Here is a 17,537-nt window from a genome sequence, read left to right on the forward strand (position 1 = left end):
AGACATTTTACATTTTGATAAATTATATATTATATACTTATTTAATTATTTATACGATCAATAATATTTGATATATTTTTTTTCGCTTAATATAGTTGCGTAGTTAAGATCATGTATAATAATATTATAATATAAAATTATAAAGTAATAATGATTGAGATGGTATTGTTTTATAGTATACACATTATGCATATATATATTTAATAAACAGCAGGCTATGTCACAAAAGTGTGATGATTATTGTATTGTAATTATAAGATTAAATTATTAAAATCTTCGTGATACAACTCTCAATATTATTTACGATTTCTGACTTTAAGTGCAAACACTTTTGTCTTTATAAACTTATAATATAAGTTACAACTAACAAGACAGTGTCAAAAATAAAACAAATGGTCTAATGGCCAAGTTGAAACTAGTCAATAAACTTAGTTTTAACCAACTATATATGGCAATATCAATATATAGCTTTAACACTTTAAAGTTTAAACTGTAGACAGAATGTCTATTTTATACTGCATAAACCTACTATATATATTATATTTAATGTCAAATATCGGTCAAAGTTTAATTCATATTTTGATAAGAATATATTTTTATAGTAGTAACAATAAGCTAAACTATTGTACAAAAACTACAATAGAACATTTTAAGTTTGGAATACGACTGAAGTGTATTTATTTCAACTTATAGATGTCAGTATAATATTTAACTAACTATTGAGCTTATTCACAGAAGATTTATAATTTTTGTCAATGTTATCTCCAGTGATACTATAAAAAAATAGAAAATCAACTCAAATAATTTTAAATTGTATCATATTATGTCACCACGTTAAGTCTAGCTGCTCACATGGACAAAATGGGTATATAAAAAAAATTAAAATAATAAAATTAATATTAATCCATATATTTTTTTTTATTAATCTAAAAATTGAGATTTTTTAGTTTTTAGTCCTGAACCTGTATTTGGCCTACAGTCAAAGTGCAGTAAACTAGACAAAACTGGAAAACGCTGGTGGGAAATCAGAGAATGTCCATTGCGGTATTGTCGTTGCACAGACACCAAAGTCAACAAGAGGACTTGAGGTGGACTGTCGGACCAGGATGACCGAACCAGCAAGGTGGTTCTCGTTGGGCCATGAGAAACAGTGCACTACAACGTACTGCCAATTGCGGTTCAGCCATCAGTATTCTAGACGGAGTAAGAGGTTGAGGTGCTCGATGGCGATATCTTTGGTATGCAGCAGCAGAAGAAGCCACAGGCATAGGATCAGGATCAGGACCGGCTACAGATGACGAGTCTGAAAATCAGCCTTTTCCAAAGGACCACAATCACGGAAATTCTTTCCGCGTCCTCGAAACCGGCACCTGTTCGTTCTGTCGACTGGGCGGTTCGAACTAGAAAGCTTGGCTGCATATCGAGGTGTGCCGTGTGCTTCGGATCCGGAGATGGTGACAAGAAGAACTTTCGGAGGAGACGGCGAAACTGATCGAAGGGTTAGAAGAGTGGTGGTGGAAGTTCAAGAAGCTCGACACGGCTTCAATAATTCCGGCGAGTATATTATCAAGCAGTGAAAACTCGCCGGTTAATCAAAATTAATAATTTTGATTTATTTCACGGTTCTTCTACATTGTTATAATATGGTGTATAATATGTTGTAACACTCTTAATTCTATTAATTTATCTAACAGGCCACAATAATAATAATAGTATAAGTGTTCGCGCCACGCGAAGTATTTTCGATGGCACCATAATTATTCTTGTATAAAATTATCTATTCTATAATATTTGTTAATGGTATTATAATTATGTAAAAATGATATCACATTGGGCAGTCAGCCAACTATTGTTTGCATAATATGATGAGATTCGGAATACAGTCGGTCGGCACTATCGTGGGTCGATCGTTACGAATAAAACGCTACACCAAGCACGTTTGACGTCGTTAGGCGTATACGAGTGTACTACTGTATCGGCCGGATCTATGTATTATGTAAAGCGCTGGTCAGATCGGTCCGGTCACAAGGGACACCGATTGCAATAATGTACAGTCACATAATTTTATTGCTCAATCTTATTGATGACCCGCGTATTCGGTAAAAACAAATAAGCATACGACAACAGAACGTTGTGGGCGTGGCTTCGAGGGCAGCAGCTAACCAGCGTTATCTCCGCCGTTCAACCACGCCCAACGACCAACCAACGACACTTCAGGGGCGGCTCCTGCGATGACGCGGCTGCGAGACCAGGTTATAAATACGAGTGCGGAGCACTAAATCGGTCAGTGTGTTCAACGGAGCATTCTGCAGCAAGACCTACCCAGGCAGACTTGCACAGGTAGGCTTCATACACAAATCTACTTAAAAATTATGACGTTGTTTTACACTGAAATAAAACCAAATACAAAAATTATACAGTCCACTGTTGTTAAGCATTTTCCTCGCCGGAATAATAAGCATAGAAATAAGAATGTATTCGTTAGAATGACGTTGACCGTTTGGAAGAATTGACCCAAACAAGTCTGTGGTAATCAGACAGTGACGTTTTCACCGGTCTGTCAGTTCGGAGACTCTGGCATATTTATTGCTCTAGGAAGAACACGGTGACCGACTGGCAAATCCGATCGTCTGATTGGACCCATAGTGTCCAGTAAGACACGCCCGTGACGCTTTTCGGTTGCAACGGCTGAGCCCATGAATCTCTGACGTACACTGAGTTATGCTGCCGTCCCCAAAGAAGTTCTTCACTTTCAAAAAAACCAAAAGTATAGGAGTATACTCAAAATTTACTATAGGTGTCATCTCCTTATACTATATAAATAATAATAACTATACAAATATCTCAATTTATGACTGCATTATATTATTATTATGCATAATATATTATATAAATGATAAACAATTAAATAGAAATGATGAAAAACAAAAAAAAACAAACAATAATTAACGAGTGGCGTGTAGCACAATAAATGCGGTACAAGACTACAGCGGCGATAACATAGTCAACGAATACCGTTGGATATTATACGATATTTATTGGGTACGCTAAGAAATTCTCGGAATACGAAGAATCATATCCGGAAACGCTTGCACTCTGTACAACAATAATATCATAATATGCTATTTTATTTGTATGCTTTTCCGGTCAAAAAAATGTCGGAGAAATATCGTATTGTCTCCGACGCGGCCATGATCGGCGGTCCCGAAGGCGCAGCGGCGTCTGCATCCGAGTGTCTACGGTGCCTGCACGACGGCTATTGTCGCGGCGGGTGTGTCGTCGACGCCAATCGTCTCACTCTTCCCTCTCATGTTTATCCTGACCGTTTCCGTCGCCACCGCCGTCGGGCCTCGGCCGCATCGCGTCGGCACCGTGTTCGAACACGGGTCGTCGGGGTATTCGTCGCGAATCTGCAGCCGTTCGATTCTAGTGCTGACGCCCAGACACCCGACGTCGCCGACCAGGAAGTCGACGTAATTGCTCTCCATTGACCACTGGTAACCGAGAAAACCCAAGGTCACCATTAAAGGTATCCTGGACTTTCGACAGCGCTGCACGGACCTGCGGGCAGAACGCGAATCACGAGCTGTATAGGTATGGCAACTAACAGCTAGTGACGTGATATATACGTATAGGTATAGTGAATAAAAATAAATATTTTTTGCTTTTATCAAACATTTTAGAGGGATAGTTACGTTACATTTAATTTAATTGTATGCGTCTTAATGCAAAGCACAAAAATGCAATCGAAATTAAAAAAAAACAAAACTTCCGAAAAGCTTTAAAAATAAACAAGTTTCAATAAATGCGAAAATTAGTTTCAGTTTTATGTTCTTTAATGTATGGAACACGATTTGTGCTTGGAAATCAATGCAACGTAGGACATTCAGGATAAACAGCAACTTGAAAAATGATTTTAGGAGAGGCTTGGGTCCCCCGCCAGCATCCACAGTGGTTGATAGTGTGATGGATTTATCATTATATTGTGAGCTGTGACAGTTGACAAATACTGTCTTTTTTTTTTTTGAACCGTGAACCAGGGACTAAACTACTTTCGCATTACTTAGATTATATCTAGATAGATACTCTATATATATCTACACTATACAATTGTTCATATAATATAGTGACAGCTCAATAAGCTTTCATGATACTAATTGTCATGATTGTAACTATCACGTTTTGCTATCATCGCATAGACCCTGCTCTGTGACCTCACCAAAAAGCAAGATCGGTGATTAAATCTAGTCTATCTTGTATTAAAATATACATTTGTAATATTACTATAGTTGAATAGTCGAACTATAAACATTGGCCATATACTATTGCATTATATTTTGTCATTATACTGCTACTAGCTATACACATTATTAATATCATGTGAAACGTATATTAGAATTTACAATGCAATAACTACTTTTTTTTTACGAATATGAACAATATTATATTTTTTATCTTTTTGTTTGTCTAAATTGTAATTAAATAATAATCAAATAAAATATTAAATTAAAATAATATATATAACCATAATCGTTCAATATTATTGAAATGATATCCTATAAGTTTTTCAGAAGATGGAGTCCACTAGTTCATAATTTGGCACAAAAGAGAAAGGTAGGGGTATACATTTGGCGGAAAGTATACTCCCTCATTAATTGTGTTATTTAGGAGCGTAAATGATTCCCACATCAATCGAATGCGATAGACCGCAGAGATTTCATCATCTACATCTATACGGGCACTGAATAAATAAGTAAGCACAAACAGCTTTGCGTTGATATGTCTGTGAGTGAGTGAGGAGTGAGGAGAGAGAGAGAGAGAGGGAAACAGAGAGAGGAGGAGTGAGAGAAATATACGGAGGAAATTATAAAGAGTAAAGGGCAAGTCAAACGTCAACAACTTTATTCATTATTAAATGAGCGACGAGTGTGTTGATAGATATGCAGAATGCATAGTAACTTCATCACGTAAAACCACGGTAAACGATTGAATCGTTTTTAAAAGAGATTTTCACATTTTAACCACGTGGCTTATAATCAAAAAGTTTTCTAGGCTCCTGTTTGATTACGAGGAAACCGTTTCATCGATGTTTTCTTAGCAAATAATACCTACAGATTACCATTATCATATTGTATAGTTTTATACTTACAGCAGCTCGTACATATAATATACTCTTGCTGAGACTAAATCGAAATAAATATATTTATACATTAAATGATCGTACATAATATGTATATATAAATTAAGATTTAATTCATTATTATAAAATAATAATAATTTTTAATTTAAAATACTAAAGAATCAAAGAAAAAGTATAACAGGTAAGGGATATACATAGAAAATATAGGTAGGTAGGTGTGTATAATTTGTGCAGTAATAATACATTTTAGAGCATTCACATTGTTTTATATTAATTAATAATAATTAAATAAATAGAAAAAATAGGCCATTTTGTACTTTGTAGGTTAAAATTTCCATTATATCAATCGTATATTTAAACTGAATTAATTTGCCTCCCATGCCCTATAAAGAACAATGGACATAAAATAATATCGAAGTATTTGACACTATTTGACACTATTTGACACTTGATACATATTATTAACTACTCAATATATTTTGTCGTTGCAGAGGTATTATTTTCCCACTTTTTATTACAGTAGCACACTGGCACCCGATAGTCGATATCGATCTATAACGGCCGTCTGCCTAACAAATTGTATTGATACAAATTATGAACATTAAAAAAAACACACACATATATTTAGAAAGGAATCTGATTCTGATACATAATGTTTTAATGTTATTGCGGCTAAATAATTGACAACTAGATATTATTGGGGTTATTATTATTCATGAAGGTGTAAAAATACATGATCGAGTTAAAAACTATTACGACTCTCTATACTACAGTGAAATTTACATAATATGTACCTAATCGACAGGTCGCCTGGATAACATAAAATGTATGGTTCTATGATGATGCTCTATCTTATCACTTATAAAGGTACCTATACTTAGGTACTTACCAATGTTTTCATGTTACAATACAATATTTCTTGGTTTTCCATTAATTATACGTTTTTTACCGTTATTTTCCTTGATAACTCTATAATAACTAAATGTTCATTATTATTCAATTAATTATGATTATTATTGTTATTATAATGTAGTATATCCTTATATATTGATGAGAATTTATTACAATTATTTATTTACCTAGTAGGTGCCTTTTTTGTTTTATTTTAAAACTTAATTATTATATTATAATTACCAATGTATCATTTAACGAAATCAAGAAAATAATAAAATGATTAAGTAATAGGGACCTAATGTATATGTTAACCAGTATTCAAAATATTATGTGTTCAAAACAAATTGATAGTTATATACCATAAACCATTTTTTAGACATTATTTTTCATTGTATAATTTAGATATTAGATAAGATAATACATTATTGGACTTTTATCTTTCGTATTAAATTAATATTCTTACGTTTTGTTGCAAATTTTAACTGTATCTGACAGCCGTCTACTTCAACAGTTTATAGAAAACATAATTCAAAGCTTAAAGTTATTACAATAATTATTTTTAATAATATATTCTGCTTACAAAATACAAATTCCTTTAGTAGCGACGCAGCGTCTTATTTGAAGTATTATTATAATACGAGTATACTTATATACATTTATTAAGACTTCATTTATTGATTTTTTTTTACGATTTCAATTCTAGTTGCTACAGAGTTAAATAAAAAATAAAAGTACAAATAGAATTACAAAGTACAAACATTTATTATAATATTTCTTCAATAGTGACCATGCTTATCAAATCGTTTGAAATTATTGGTGTAAATAACAAATAATTACTGTGATATTACTGCAATTATTGTAATATGTACCGACATGAAATCTATCGGTTATAAGAAATAAAATTATTTCAACCGATTCAACATAACATATAAATCATAAAAATTGTTTTGTGAAAAGTCGTGTGGAAATTACCAATGAGTGCTTCCTACTTTTTTGGCATGTACGATCGTGTTACTCATGTGCTGTAGGTCAACAGATTAAATGTCGCACAATAAAAGTTTACGCGTACATTTGTGAAATACCGGCTTTATGTTGTATACCTGTGTATAGTTATTACTTGTTAGCAATTGTGTGTATATAATTAAAAATATTATATTATAATGCGTACCTATAGCCTAAATAACTAATAATACTAATATTTATAATCAATGGTTATACCCAACTAGATGCGTACATATGAATTGCAACCTCTCCCCCTTTTTTGGTACATACTATAATTAGTAATTACAAACATAAAAAATAAAAAAATATATCTTATACTACGGAACTAAATTTGTATTCCTATTTTTACACAGATTGTCGATAGCATTATGACTACAGGTGGGTTAAAAATGTTTTGTAATTTTTATTTCAAATTGTTGTTATATTATTTAAAAAAAAAACTAATTTTATGACTATAGTAAAAACTTGTTTGATATATTTATTTATAAATTTAAATTTGTTAATTTGTTACTGTCAGTGCTATTATTATTTACAGCCAACAATTATATACTATGTTATAGACATATTATTGTGAACATGTCTTATTAAAATGACGGACAAGAACAATAAAACATTAATATTGTAATATGGACATTTTATGTTATAAACCAATATTATTATGATTGACAACTGTTGTTGTTATTAAACGGGCAACGATTATATTATGTGGATGACGGCCACATTTTAAGATGGTAAATAATAATCGTGCCACAACTCAGGTAGGTTAAAATAACGCAAATGGAAATTCGGATACAACGTACAAAAACCCGGGATTAAAATCGGATTTGACTTTTTTCGTTGTTATTTTTGGAACTTAACTAGTTTAACTTTATATATTTTATTATTGTTTAATTCATGTTTATTAATACTTTGTTTAACAATTAAAATTAAATTGGAAATTATACATACATAAAAATAGAGAAAATATAATATTAAATATTAGGTTATTACATTAATACAATATGTTAAATTGTAAAATGATTGATGTAACGTATTACGGTAAAAAGGGTAAAAATAAAAATTCATAATCGGTATTCCTGTATTAGGCCTTCGAACGTCAAGCACCAGGGGTCCTTTATGGGACTCAGAATTTGGCGCTCATGGCAATTGATCCCTCGAGCCCCCAATAAAACATCACTGCAGATATTAGGTATACCGTATATGCTATTATGCACAATACATTAGGGATATAAAGCGTTTTATTATAGCATATACACAGGTCATGTAAGATTTTCAAGTACGTATATTCTATAATAACGATGTACAAAACAATAGTTTTCTTTATGTGTCAAGTAATAAACACACTGACACTGCACAGACGTACATTAGTAGTGCACCTACTATTTTAGCGTATACGTGCATTTCTATAGCCATACTATCAAATGATGTGACGTGTTAATATTATTATATTAACAGAAACGATATTATTGGTTGTGTCCCATTGTATCCCGCGAAAGCGAAAAAAAATCATCCACTTTACGCGATTAACTGCAATATCATCACAATAACACTGTAACGACTAACGATACATAACACGTGTATATTGATGTTGCGGCGGGGAGGTATCGCAGGGCTAAAACGGTAAAATGTTAAACCTTTGAGCCCAAAATTGTACACCGTAGAACACGTCGCCGTTGCACACGCCATGCCATCATGCCACGCACTATAATATGGTGTGCGTACTTTAACGATATAAAACGGCACATTATATTATATTATGGCCGCGCACTGCAGTGGATAAAGCTGGGTTTACACGGGATGTGAGCCACAATATGTCGGGCTCACATTATATTATACAAACGAGGCGGCGGTTCATGAATTAGTCGTCGTCGTTGTTGTATTATCAAACGGTGTTTGATATTTCAGTCGTGAAACAGTTGTATACGGACCAGCTATACACACGAGTATACGCTCACAATATGTATATATAATAATAATAATAATAATAATAATAATAATAATATATATATCGCGATAACGATCCGTGCCCACACACGCTCACACACACGAGACACACGCACGCACAAGCGCCGCATATTTTACGTTCAAAAGTTTTTATGGTTCGCCCTCAGAGTATATTATATTTTTATACGAACGTCGTAAAATAATGATAACAGTGATAATATTTTTAACATTGAAATAACAGAAAATAAATAAAATAAATATTTCAGACGCTATCTTGTTACTAATAATGTTAATATTTTCGTAACAAGTTATTCCGGGGGTTATTATTTTTAAGACCGACGCCGGAATGAAAAAGATGACATGGTTTTCGGGAAGAGCAATATAGTGTAATCATATTATAATACGACTTTGTCGGTGGAAAGTTTTTAAAACCGAACACGCATTATAGAACACGAGTTCAATCACGAACCACGTCGTTTCGACAACCCCCCCTCCCCCCCCCCTATTGCCCACCGAGTATCCGCGTCACGATTGCGATGTATATTATATTCAACGAGCTATAGTCTACGGTTCATTTTCCAAACAACTAATAATAATAATACTATAATAGACATGTTTTTTATTACGACCGTTGTCGTAATTTTTCCCATCTGCTGAAAAGTGTACGTGCGTATTTTTATGAGTGATTCTTTAGGACTTATCTAAATCCGCAGACATCGGATGTCCGCCATATGTGTATATAGTTGTAACGGACAACGATTGCAGTTATTCGAAATGTATACTTTTTATTATCAAACACGCGTCATACATCGTATATTCGTTGCACAATATTATATTTTAATAACTTTAATACGGCCGTAAGCCCAAACATGGACATTTTTTCTCGTGCGAGCGGCCGATTAATATGTACGATACGACAATAATACGACCAGACTCTCGATCTCACACGATAATTAATTTGGAAATCCTGCGGAGGACTGCAGACATTCGACGACTACCATCAAAATAATGCAATGTACATATAGGTGCAGATATTATGGTATAGATAGATTACGCTCGTGCTCAGGTGGTTATACTCAGTATCGCTTACACCGTCGACCGTAGCTAACTGACTCTGGTGATCAACGATTTATTACACGTAGCCAATATAGGTGTATGCAATGCCTCATTATAGGATAAAATGGTTCGCGATGAAGATAGCGACGGGAAAATAGAACTTACGGGGGGGAAGGACGCGTCGTCGTTAGAATGTGGATATATAAGTAAAGTGCTTAAATGACCTGTCTGCTTTTTTTTCCGCGCTGAAAAACCGTATAACATTGGGCCCGACATCGGTTTTTAAGGGGAAAAAAATACGTCCGATATCCAATATACCAAACGTCGGCTTTCATTTAATACGGGGCACTCTAAATAAAAAAAGGGCTTTTCCTTTCTCTCTCTCTCTCTCTCTCTCTCTTCTCTCCAGGACAAAAATAACCGGAGATGTATAATGCGTTTTTTGAACACTGAACCGAGTGAACTCAATACGTAGGTTCGCGTGCGGGCGGGAGCCGCTGGTAAGAGACGATAACGCTTCTCGCAAAATCGAAGTGGCCGATATATTTTGATTCGAGCACCACATATTATTATGTCATTATTATATTATATACGATATAACCTACGGATAACACGAGTATCGCCCCGAATGGAGATTGACGACTTTGGACAATTGTAATTAAGTGTGATATTACGATGACTATCTATTAATATACTCATAATACCAAACTCATCATAATGACAAGCGCTTGAAAAGCGTTCTTATTTCCTAATCCCTTTACAATTATTGTAGTTTTATAAAAATGTTGATTTGCGATTTGTAATGATTGTCCGGGAGCAACAAAATCGTTTGTTCATTAAAATTCACATGCAGTAAAAAGGGCTGTGGCAGATGAAAATAAGACGTATGTGTATTTTTCCTTATAGGTACCTATATTGCTTTAAAGGTGGCATGAAAATCTGATTGTTCGAAACTATTATATTGAACAGAATTCCGAAAATCAGAATAAAATTCGTACAACGACTAGATTAAAAATATAAAATGAAAGGCGAATGAAAAAGTCGTGCGGCAAGGTGAATATAGGAATTCCGGAAAAAAGGAAAAATTTTTAAAAATTTTAAATATAATACTAATTGAATATGAAAATAAAAAAATGCATATATTTGTAATTAGTGCGTATAATGTGATCACTTACTATGCAAACATTTAAAAACGTTAGGTACTTTCCAGTAGCCAATAAAAATGTATTATATTCTCTATTGTACCACAAATTTTATTGTATTTATTATAATTTGATGAAATAAATACCACGAGATTTTTCAAAAGAAATACATTTATACTGTATCATATTTATATATTAATACTAATAACAATTAACAATTAACAATAATTTAAGTATAATTAAGTATACATTTTTCTTGGGGGATTGAATATACCGACCGTTTTTGACGAATTCAATTTTGTAATATTTTTTTGATCATTTTTGATACATTAAAATTTTTTAAATGTGTGCATAATAAGTGATCACTTGACACACTAATTACGAATGTGTGAATTTTTTAATTGTCATAATCAATTAGTATTGTATTTAAAATTTTTCTTTTTTCTTACTATACCGTATATATATATATGTGTGTCTAACGAACTTGAGAGTTATTGTTTTTCCTTCTAACTATTTACCTAAAGTTTTCGTGCCGGAACAGCTTGTTGACGTCCCAGCTGAGAATTTCGGCGGTGTCGCTGCCGGACCGGAAGTAGATGACGGACCCACGGTCGGTGCCCAGCACGATCATCTTGCACGGCTTCCGACCCACGTTGACGGTCGGCAGACCGACTGTTGTCTCGTCGACGACCTGCACGGGTATGTATATCATGTCGCACGACGATAGGTACGTGACGTAGAGCCGTCGGTAGCGGGCCGTGCCGCGGCCAGCGGCCATGTCCAACACGTCGGCCTGGACCGGTGCCATGTACATGACGTCCCGCCGGCCACACGATCCAACCGGCACGTGCACCTTGAACGAACTGTCGCAGGCCACGCTGTACACGATCACGTTGCCCAGGCCGGCGTCCGACACGTACACGAACTGGCCCGCGGTCGTGCTGTGGTCGACCACGATCGATTGCAGGCAGCTGGCCTCCGTGGTCGCGCGCGACAAGTCGATCGCTCGCATTATCTGCAACCAGAGTAGGACGCATTATCGTTCAAATTTAAGTTTTTTTCCAATTATTTTCGAGTAGGTACAGTAAGTCATTCATTCATTCGAATAAAAAAAAATCAGGCTGGTATATTCTATAGTAAAATTCACGTTTGAAATTTATTCAAATACCATTTTATTCGTCTAATACTATTGAAAAAATAATTCGGATTAAATTTGTAAAATAAAAAATTATTCTGGTTTCGGTTAATTCACGTTCAAAGTCTTGCGAGGAAATGTATATTTTTTGATATTTGATGTTAATACATATGACGGGCATAAATACATAGCCAATTACATATTACAGACTTCAGTAAAGTATTGTGAATATATTATATTACTATAAAGAAAACAATTTTTAATAAAACGCATATAGTTCGATTAATAATAAGTTACTGCAATAACATCAAGGTAAGTGGGAATATAAACTAAAAACAAAACAAAATATCTAGCTACCTAATAAACTAAATGATGGTGCTCATTGCCCAGATGCATCATCCTGTCAATATGATTGTTTCATCACTTGCATCCGTAATATTTGTAATAAACAAATGTGTATAGGTATATTAGAATATTTATATTTTATTATTTTACAACAGTTGACGAGGCCGCGGAGAACAAATTTATATTAAATTACATAACTATATTGATAGGTACGTAATTTAGACGTTGTAAACATTTTGACAAATTGTTTTGAAATCACGTTTATTTTACTTAAATAATGCTTATAATAATAGTTTAATTCAAAATTTGTGTAATAAAACGATTTATTATAATATCAATATTTATTGCATTTCACAACAATTTGGGGCCGGCTCGGTTTCTTATTATTTTTTTCAAGCAGGAAACATAAACGAATTTTTAATATTGACCGCATTCTGATTTATATTATTAATATTTATTGAATTTCTGAACAACTCGGGCCACTCGGTTTCTTACTATTTTTTTTTTTTCAAAACGTTAGAAAAATGAACGAATTTTTAAAATATAGGCATTACTTCGAGAAAGCCCGGATTACTGCTGTTCAAAATGGTTTTCTAATCAGCATTAATTTGTTAATATGTTATCATTTTTGCTCATTCGACAGCGCCTGTTTATCACTTCTAACTTATACCTATAATATTATATTATTTGTGTTACAAGTGTTATTATAAAAACATTAATTTTAACTGAATTTTGCTGGAAATATGTTTGTGACACTTGCATCGATAATAAACCACGACGGTTAATTAGTTTAAACTTTAATTGTTATATTTGATAATAGTCGGTGCTGCAGCCGTTTTACGAGAGTGAAATGTTTTTGTTTGGTTATCGGTATAATTAAAACGGAAAATCACTTAAACGTCAAATCCGTTTGAAAAGAGCGGATAGAACGTTTTCATTTTTCAAAAATTAATTATGAAAACGACTGAACAAGCGCTAGGTTAATGTGATCATATTCCTATGCAGTTTTAACGTTTAATTTATTTTTATAAATATTACTCATTTGTCAATTAATACATTATATGATGAAGTATACTGGTACCTATAACTGCGAAATATAATATTGGTAGGTAGTAGCATTAATTATAATAAAAAATTAATATTTATAATCAATGGTTATAGCCAATAGGTATAAATTATTATTGAGTTTATATTATGTTTTATTGTATAATATAATATTATAGCTTTATGATATCTTATTTTGTCTGAAACTATTTCAATAAATTTAATTTAATTTTTCTTTGCCTGTATAGTGATTTTTCAGAAATATTTTTTCGACTATTAATACGTGTTTACATAAATTCTTATATGTTTAGACGTAACATAGTTAAACGTGTTATTGAAAATTCCAAGAACAAAGAATTTTCCTATAGTTTTACTTTTTTCACTTGCACACGTTCACGTTTATACATTTAGTTATTTATTTGTAAAAGAATAACGAAGAAATTCTCTGAGAGCGTTTTTATTTTCTTAAATGTATTTTATAAAAATTTTAACTTAAGTTTTTTTTGTGCCCATTTTGGCGGAGGCATTTAATAGTTTTTTTTGTTAGATTTAATACTAATAATACATTTAATAAACACAATACATTCAAATAAAAGCACACCATCAATAAAACCATCATTATAACGTCATCTTTGCTTAAACCGAAATTGATTTTTGATAATAATATTATGGTAGGTACTACCGCGCGTCGTGTACAACACAATACACGCACATGTGTATTAAGTTTTATCTAGACTCGATGCCGTATTTGTCGTATGTGTTTTGTGTATTAGAAAATAAACATAAGAATGTTGATTTTTTATATATTTTAAAATGTAATTTAATAAAATTGAATTAACAAAGCAGGTAAATGATCTATAAATTGGTTAAGCCTATGTATATCATTAAAACATTTGAAATTACCTTTTAAAATGTATTTAATAAAACCATGAAGTAAAAGACGTTACTGTGACGAGAATGTAACAATATAAATTGAAGTCGATTTTTATTTCTTGAAGTTTAACTCGAGTATACGGTTATACAGAACAATTGTGTTTAAAGTTAATAAGAGGAAATCGGAGCCGAGTAGAATCACATTTAATCGTTTTCGGTCATAGGAGATCAATTATAAAAAAAAAAAACAGAAATGTCTTTTTTTTTAAATTGCACTATTGATAGACGATAATTGCAGTATTTTTCTAAATTATAATATCCTAATATGAAATAAGTCGTTTTACATTTTGAATCACGTAAGGGTGTAACATTGAAATCAACACAATATTATATTTTATACGTTTTATTAATCACTTTGTCGGACTCCGTAACATTATTTGATGTGCGCCTACGATCCTATCGAGCTACATGAATTACGTATATAATTAGATATAATATTTGGTTACATTTTAAGTCTTAGTAAGCAGGTAGTAGAGATTATTAGTGCCGCTCAACTTTATTTTACAAACAGACAGGACAAAACCAACCACCTGCCCACCCATCCACACAATAACATTTCATATTTTACTTAAGTATGCAGCCAATAAACAAAACTTGCATATAAATGATAGGAATATTGTTCACAACTATAATAAATTGAATCAATAATTTTTTGGCGATCACCCACCCGGCCAGACCCACTCATAAGGGTGTAGGTACTGGTATTTGATTGCGGTATACTCACTTCATTGGTGTCCGTGTCGAATGCGAACACCATCGGCGGCCGGACGACGACGGCCCCTCCGTCTTCGAGCAGGTTCACCTTACCGATGTCCAGCGCCCACAGCACGCCGCCATCGTCCAAGTGCACGTCCACCACGTTGACCATGGTCCAGTTACCGGTACCAGGGCCGGACCTCGCGGCGTTCCAGTGGGCGGCCGCGCACGGGTACGGCGACACGGGAGGCTCGATGGTGCTAGCGCAAGTGTCGTACTCGACGGCGCCGAGCGTGAACGGCACTCCTCGCCTGAGCCTGGGCATGGCCAGGTAGATGACGCCGTCGTGTCTCATCGCCATCCGGGCGGGCGCCACGTTGCGGGCCACGTACTCGCCCGACTCGGTGGCCCGCAACCGATCGCCGGGCCTTGTCCACTCCAGGTGAGCCCCGCTCACGATGTACGTCAACCGGGAAACCGGCAGCCCGATCCCGGTCACCGGCAGCGCCATCGGTAGCGATATCGTCATCACCGCTGCAGCGGTCATCACCAGTAACATCTATAAACACGCGGGGTACAACATTTTAGTCTGTAAACCCCCCCACCCCCCCTGAAAGCCGTCTTGGGACGGTCCCGGGGTAGGGGTCGCCAACAATTATAAACAGATCTGAAGAATGGAACGCTGCAGCCCCCGCAAAGGATTGTGTCGTAATAATGGGTAATCTAGTCGTCGAGTCGTCGGGCTTGAATTTTCGGACGTAGCCCATTGGGCTCTCTTTTTTCCTAAACGGCGTCCGTCTTTCAAAAAGGTCAATTCCCAAACGGCCGTGTTTTTTTACAACACAAATTCCTTCCCACGTCTTCATGCAGACTTAGCACTGTTTTAAAAGAGGTATATAATAAGGAAGTACGAATAATATATCATCATTAATTTTGGTATAGAAATTATATACGCTCAGTGTTTCGGTAATAATTATTTTGTCAATTTGTTGTAATTATATTGTATAATATATTATATTACGTTCATTTTGTGTATTTAAACTAAGTTTTGTTTATTTTAAGCTTTTTTTAATATTTGTTGTAAAGGTAATTCCAATTAGCACCTATAGGCAATACCTACTCCAGTCTTTTTTGATAATGAAAAAGTAAATATAATTAATTATAGATTTATCCGATGAGATTAAACATCGAATGAACCCATAACTATTTAGGTATACAATAGTAGCTTTAGTAGTGAATTCGACACGTACCTTTGTGATTCTACCGATCTTAATTGTACAAAATGCCAAAAATTAAGTCAACAGTAGGAAGCCGTTTACGTAGTTTTGTGAGCGAGTATGGTGCCGATATTTTTTTTACTAACGGTAAGTTGCTTTTTTGTAAATTGATCTGCTATTCTGAACGGTGAAAATACAACAAGTAGAGATGGTATTCCGGAAGACCTAACTTTAAATGATATGGTTCATTTCAAATATGGCCCCGTTATATCTGTGGAAATCGCACGAAATTTTTCTTCATATAAAAACATTTTATCTGACTGCCGCCATCGCAGCTTCCTGTTTGAAAATCTTAAGAATCATCTAATTGTGCAATGCAATAATATGTGTACAGGTGAAAAACAAATATGATATATTTTTCATTGAATTATTTTAATTTATGCATTTATTGATTTTTCAGCATAATTATATCAGGAAGCGGTTACATTCACAAGTCTATTACGTTCATAATTAATAATTAATAATAATATTTATTTTTAAAATACATTTTTTCCGCTCACCTAAACACATTTTTTAGTCATTTTTTAAGTTCATTTTTTAGAGTTTTTAGGTCGTTTTTGCATATATTTTTTTAGTGCATTTTTGTGTATTTTTTAAGTCATTAAAATCCTAGTTCTACGTATTACCCTTTCCGACGGGAGCTCTTTGGGAATATATACAAATAATGGGCGGGAGCCGTTTGGGATGCACCTGAACTTTCAAGCAGCAGGGACGACAAGTTTGGATGGGGTCTGTCGTTAAAAATGATAGTGTGTACGTTGTCATCTTCATTTTTCAGTTGTCGATATATGCAAAGTCGATATATGACGTGTCCGATAGTTTGAGAAAATATGCAACACAACTGAATTATTAAGACAAGCTTGCAGCACGGCCCGAGTTCACTCATTCTTCAGTTCCGTAGGTTCACTCGAGTGAACTTAATCGCTCAG

The 17,537-nt window shown here is 34.0% G+C and overlaps 1 protein-coding gene across 1 annotated transcript; it reads right to left on the reverse strand.

The window, feature by feature from the left end:
* Window positions 1-2,926: 2,926 nt before the first annotated feature.
* On the reverse strand, window positions 2,927-15,923 carry LOC111041701. The gene is made up of 3 exons (XM_022326072.1): window positions 15,360-15,923; window positions 11,697-12,193; window positions 2,927-3,561 (listed from the first exon to the last, which is right to left on the reverse strand). Exons 1-3 carry the CDS (start codon window positions 15,888-15,890, stop codon window positions 3,237-3,239), a joined length of 1,353 nt encoding a protein of 450 aa, XP_022181764.1. The 5' UTR covers window positions 15,891-15,923; the 3' UTR covers window positions 2,927-3,236.
* Window positions 15,924-17,537: the final 1,614 nt, after the last annotated feature.

This window comes from Myzus persicae, unplaced genomic scaffold, assembly GCF_001856785.1.
Source record: "Myzus persicae strain clone G006 unplaced genomic scaffold, MPER_G0061.0, whole genome shotgun sequence".
NCBI lineage: Eukaryota > Metazoa > Arthropoda > Insecta > Hemiptera > Aphididae > Myzus > Myzus persicae.